General features: G+C 40.2%; 1 protein-coding gene across 1 annotated transcript; it reads right to left on the reverse strand.

Annotated features, from left to right (window-relative positions):
• Positions 1-1,192: 1,192 nt before the first annotated feature.
• On the reverse strand, positions 1,193-3,860 carry LOC142150684 (olfactory receptor 2D2-like). The gene is made up of 2 exons (XM_075205880.1): positions 2,932-3,860; positions 1,193-1,295 (listed from the first exon to the last, which is right to left on the reverse strand). The coding sequence occupies exons 1-2, from the start codon at positions 3,858-3,860 to the stop codon at positions 1,193-1,195; spliced, it is 1,032 nt and encodes a 343-aa protein (XP_075061981.1).
• Positions 3,861-6,564: the final 2,704 nt, after the last annotated feature.

Here is a 6,564-nt window from a genome sequence, read left to right on the forward strand (position 1 = left end):
GTGGGGGCAAGACACCCCTAGCACTCCTAAGGGTGGGGGTGGCGAGGGGGGTAACACCTAAAAATCATCGAAAACGACCATAACGACCATAACTCTCTCTCTCTCTCTCTCTCTCTCATTTTCACTTTTCACCTTCTACTGGTCCAATTTTAACATGATATTTACATGTATGTTTAATATTTAGATTGATTTTTGTAAATAAACATTCTTTAAATTCCGGGCAACGCAGGGTATTCTGCTAGTAATATATATATATATATATATATATATATATATATATATATATATATATATTATATATATATCTGTAGCTGAAGCTTTAGTGATTCCAAAGTTAGTTTGAGGCATGAAAACTCGACTCTATTTCACTAGTACATTTATTCTAGGTCATACAACATACAAGATAAGAAATCTCAATGGTAATAAGTCTTCTAATTATTTATGCTTCTTTACCTACATTCATAACAAAAACACAAAATTATTTTAATATGAGGGTAAATACATAGCTACCTATCCTTAGATGTCATAGAGTCCTTTATTCTGTCCCCTCACCAACTCCAACTGAACTGCACTCTCTACTTTATAATGTCCAATATTTATACCATACTTCCCTGGAATTTTCCCATAGTGTGTTCAATGCAATCTTTGCCTGAGTTATTTTCCAGAGTGTCCTAAAACAAGAAAGGAGGGTACCATAAAATGTAGGCTGACTTTTCATCACTAATTGTCTTTTGGGTTCACTTTATAAACAGTATTATTTAACTAATTGTTTTTATATAGTGATGTATTGTGATCAAACAATTACATATCTGGTAGCAAGCATAATAAATGCTAGTAACTGTTAAACAAATGCTGACCCACAGTGCTCTCCTTTTCTTGTTTAAGAATCTCCTTCCTTGGTCACTGGATGGTGGGCAGTTGCAGGGAGGTTTCCTTCCTAAATGCTAACTGATCTACGCTGACACTTCAGTGTTGTAACAGCTCAGAGCTTGCATTCTTCTGGTCCCACCCTATACTTTTAATACAACCTATTTTGTGCCTCCATGTTGCCCACTGGCAGAGATCTGCATTTCCAGGTGCACTCTAAGCAATGTAGTAAAACATTTAATATACACACAATTGACTTGTAATAAAGACTGCACACCCAGGCACACTTCTTCTAGGTTTTGAAGGCATCCCCCAGAAGTGGAGCCTAAGTGTACACACCGCTTTGTAAGCCTAGCCTCCAATTGGTGGATAATCCAGGCACACTGGTGTGAAAGAAAAACAATTCAGTGTGTGGGACATGTTCTGTCCTCAATCAACAGGATCCCTTTATCCAAAATGCATGATCCCTTCTGACACTTTTGGTGGTTATAGCATAGTCAAAAGAAGTGACCAAACTAGTGCAGGACCCACTTTTGTCTTTAATGGATAAATCTCTTAATTTAGATATAAATATATTTCTTTTATAGAATGTGAAATATAAAAATGGCATAAACCCTTTCTGTAGCATGATCCTTGTACTTATAAACTCCATGTCAGATTAACAGGTTTACATGGACTCTTGGTCATTTCTTCTCTCTCGCCCCATACCTGATGAGAACGCGCCCCTTCAAACAAGCTAATCTCTCATATACTTGCAGCTGTTAAAACCCTAATAGCCAAGCATTGGAAAGACCCTAATCCTCCCTCTATGCAGGAACTACAGAATTACATTTGGCATGTCGCAAGCATGGAGAGTATTACATATTTTTTTCATGACAAACCATATAAATTTGACAAGGTGTGGGCCTGGTGGTACTCGCAAACAAGCCTATTAGGAACATGTTAAAGGTAAAAAAATGCAAGTGGCCCAGTGCCCGGCCCAAGGTAGCCTACTATAGGACCATTCCGGAGGGCGGATGCCCCCCTGCCCCCCAGCCCAGCCTGCCCCTCAGCAGGGCTTTCTTACCTCTCTGTCTGTATGTATTACCTAGTATTGTTTTACCACTGTATTTCTTCCCAATTGTAAAGTGCTATGGAATTTTTTGGCGCTATATACATAAATGTTGTTGTTGATAATGATGATGATTGATGATGATGATGATGATAATGATGGTGATAGGGTAATATGAAAAGAGTGCAGATAAAATAGGGATAAAGCAGCAGTCAAATTTCAAGCAACAACCTGTCAAGATTGCAAGGAGCAACCTAAATGCTGGTGCCAGCAACCTCCACAAATGCTTCAATATCTTGATCAATCCATCTGTTGTGGTGGAAATCCAAGTACACTAGAACAAATCTAAGTGCACAGTGGCAACAATTTGTCCTGTCAGATGTTTTGTGCCTCACTGTTTGCAGGGAACCTGCATTTCTTATGGAAACTGTAACAACTCTGAAATATAACCTAAGGAAGACGTTTTGTACAGAAAGGGTGATAGATGCATGGAATAGTCTTCTAGGGAATGTAAACATTTTTTAAAAGCAAATGAAAATGCCAACCCCCCCCCCCCAAAAAAAAAAAAACCCTCAGAAAAACAAACACAAGATGGTTCCTATAACTTTTTCTGCTGTCATATTTCATGTTTCTATATTTCTTTGCATGAAAACAAAGAGGCGTTTCAATCATATTTAAATATGCTATGACTGTACTGTAGCAAGTTCAATACAAACTGACCCTTTTAGAGACAAGGTGGATTCACAAATACACAGATTTCAGAACAATAGAGCCAGAAAAACATATACTCTTTTATAATACTGACAGCACGGCATTACTTTATATGAACAAAGAGAATAACAGAACTTTCAATATAGAAGTTGCCCATTAGATTAATGTTTGTTCTTGCAAAGGTCCAACTTTTATTGCACAACATTATAGGGTATATACTGTACAATTGATGGGAAATTTAGAAGTTTTGAAAAAGTTAGCTTCATTGTCTTTATAGATTAGCCATGTTGTTTTGCCCATGCATTATTTTTTTCATAGCACTTAGGATGTCTTTATTCCGCAAACTATAAACTAGCGGGTTTAGCATTGGTACCAAGGTAACAAACATCATTGAGAGAAGTTTGTCTTGTTCTTGAGAATATTGCATGTATAAAGACAAGGATGAACCATAGTACAACACAACCATTGTTAAATGGGAAGAACAGCTTGAGAATGTTTTGCGTCTCCCAACTGAGGACTGAATTTTTAGGATGGTGTAAATGATGCAGACATAGGAAGTCAAAACCAATAGAAGAGGAATGGCCCCGACAGACATGCCATCTAGTACAATAAATTTTCTCAAGAATGTGGTATCACTGAAGGAGGCAATAATCAGGGCTTTTAGGTCGCAAAAGAAATTGTTGACTTTACTGAAATTAAAGAAAGTCAAGCCACTTACAAAACAAGTAAGAATTGAAGCATTGAAAGCTGCCATAATCCATGCGGGTAATGCTAATGATATGCAAACTCGTTTACTCATAATGAGAGAGTAATGTAGAGGGAAGCAAACTGCTACATAGCGGTCAAAAGCCATTGTTGTTAATAGAAAGCTCTCAGTATCAGCAAAGAAGAGGAATAAATATAACTGGGCTATGCAGGCAGTGTAAGACACGGTATGGTCACCAGTGTGAGAAATATGCAGCAGCTTAGGGAGAGTTGTGGTGACGTATAAGATGTCCAATATGGATAGATTGCATAGGAAGAAGTACATGGAAGTGTGTAGCTGGGGCACAAGGCACACCAGTGTAATAATAACAAGGTTACCAGTGAGAACAATCAAATAAATCAGTAAAACTGATATTAAAAGCACAATCCTCCCATTTTCTGATGTAGAGAATGCCAGGATGTAAAATTCAATCTGTGAGGTGTCATTTGTTAATTCCACATCCATTTTATGTCCTGAAAGGTACATTCTGATAGTTGATTATTCTTGTCACTCAGAACACATGTTATATGCTCACATTTCCCGATGGATAAACCAGCTCCCAACCACATTAACCAATTCAGATTAATCACCTTATCTGTACACAAGCAACTTCCCCCATGTCCACGTGCAGCCAACTACTAGGTCTAGACTGAGAGATCTAATCTTTAGATCTCCTACTCAGAGTCACTTCCAGGGCTTTGTAATAAAACTCTAGCATAATCTATAGTCTAAATTAGACTTATGGGGGGAAATGTACGAACCTCTGATTTCTGCAAGTCGCCGGAAATCGGCGACTCTGCTGTGAAAATATAATGCGGCGATGGTAAAGGCAAACTTGCCTTTACAAGCCATCGCCTCTTTAAATTTTCACTTCCTTCAATTCTGGCGACTTGCAGAAACCGGAGGTGCATACATTTACCCCCAGGAGGATTGTAACCATGTCCTTGGGGCTCAGCCCTGCAGTGTTAGTGGACCAAGCTCATTAAGCTCCATTGCAATTCTGGACTTCCTGGGATCTCAGTGGAGGCAACACTCCTTCTGGGTTCATTGTGAGCTGCAGGAAGGGTCTCCAGTGCTGCTGTTCTCCGGTCCAGATGCATCGCAGGGTAACACTTCCAGACCCTCCCAGGGTCACTGTAATGGTCTCAGCTAGACCTCCAGGTAAGTGAGATTTTAAATCATAAATGTATTTTTACAAACACAAGGCATGCACAAAACACTGTAGAAAGACAGTACGATAGCTAAAATGTTTCCTACATCATGTGTGGTAATGTGAGGTTTTCCAGTTTAAATACAATTTCTACTAGGTTCCTCCCTTCCCAGTGCTAGCAGTTTGGTGGCAATGTCTCAAATCAACAGCTGCCTGTCATGGTTTCACTGGGGGTATCCAGCTAATGAAGCGAATCCTAGGGTTCGAACAGTTTTAGCACTACTCTTAGCAGGGCTCGGAGTCTAACGAGGAGACGGTGTTCACCAGGAACCGCCGCAAAGCAGTATGGTCTTAGCTGCATTTGACTCGCAGGTTGCAGCCCCCACTAAGAGTACTGAAAGCAAGCCCTTGGGAAGGCTAGAGGAGAAAGAACAGGAGGAGGAGTAGTCAGCGGTGCTGATAGCTAGATAGGCACATGGGAACAGTAGATGGAGCGTAAGCTCTGCAGTCTACAGAATACAGGTACAGCGGATGGAGCATCAGCTCTGCAGTCTAGCCGGTTACCACACAGAAACGGAGTGGAGAGAGTCAGCTTAGAACAACTGTAGAGTGTCAGCTCTGTGAGCAATAGTATATGAATACCGCAGGTGGAGTATCAGCTCTGCAGACAATGGTATAGGAATACAGCAGGCGTAGCATCAGCTCTGCAGACAACGGTATAGGAATACAGTAGGTGGAGCGTCAGCTCTGTAGACAATGGTATCAAACAGGACACACAGGGGAGCTACGTCTATCACCAAAAGGTGACTAAAGAACAGGCACTGTAGGTACTGAGGAGGTGCCTTTTAAACTAAGTGCCACAACAGTCAACCAATGGGAGAGGAGGAGAGGTTTTACTATACACGGATCCAATATGGCGGCGCCCAGAATGGAGCAGACCGCTGGAGGGAGGTAATTCTGCCGGGGGTCGGGTGCGCTACCCAATCACCCAGCGCGTACCACTGCCTTTCATTTAAAGCGGCTACATTGAATTTCTCCTGCAACAATAAAAATAAGTTTATGATCATGAAATTATGAAGGTATCTTTTTTTCTCTGAAAAATAAGACTTGTGTAATTAAGCTTATTAAGTGGCACTCCAGCTAATTTTTGTTGTCTAAGATGTCAGGAACCAAATGACAATAACTTGAACTGAATAAAATAACAACGACATATGGGGCCTGATGTTCTGTCGTAAGTCCCTTTGCGTGCCACATCTTGTCTGAAATAACTCTATGCATGCTCAGAAATGGACATTACGCTAATCAATGCCATTGCATGCAATTCATGTCTGAATGCAGATGGACTATGATTTTGAGGGCGGAATGGTAAAGGGAAGAGGCGGATGAATGTAGGCAATGTACAGTGAGCATTGCCAACACAGATGCGGCTGATTCAAGTAGATAAAGAACCATTTTATTTAAGCCTTAGCATTAGCACCAGCTACAGGACAGGTGTAAGTGCTGATTGATAGTGATGACTGTCACGGCATCGTATATATATATATATATATATATATATATATATATATATATATATATAAAAAAAATGAAATTACATATTTGTATTAAAGTATTATGAGTTATTCATTTACATTATAGAATTTTTTTTCTTGCACGTATATAAACTGATACGTATCTTGACAATGGGATTAAGGTTTGGTGAGCTTCTTGGCCATGGACCCAAAATTTAGATGTTTTGATCCATGAGCCACTTAGTTATCACTTTTGCTTTATGGAAAGGGGCTCTATCATGCTGGAAAAGGTATTGTTCACCACCAAACTGTTCTTGGATGGCTGGGAGAAGATGATCTTGGAGGAAGTTTTGGTACCGTTCTTTGTGCATGGCTGTGTTCTTAGGCAAAATTGTGGGTGAGCCCACTTCCTTGGCTGAGAATCTACCCCACGCATGAATGGTCTCAGGATGCTTTACTGTTGGCATGACACAGGACTGATGGTAACACTCACCATTCCTTCTCTGGAGAAGCGTTTTTCCAGATGCCC

This window comes from Mixophyes fleayi, chromosome 4 (assembly GCF_038048845.1).
Source record: "Mixophyes fleayi isolate aMixFle1 chromosome 4, aMixFle1.hap1, whole genome shotgun sequence".
NCBI classification, from domain to species: Eukaryota; Metazoa; Chordata; class Amphibia; order Anura; family Limnodynastidae; genus Mixophyes; species Mixophyes fleayi.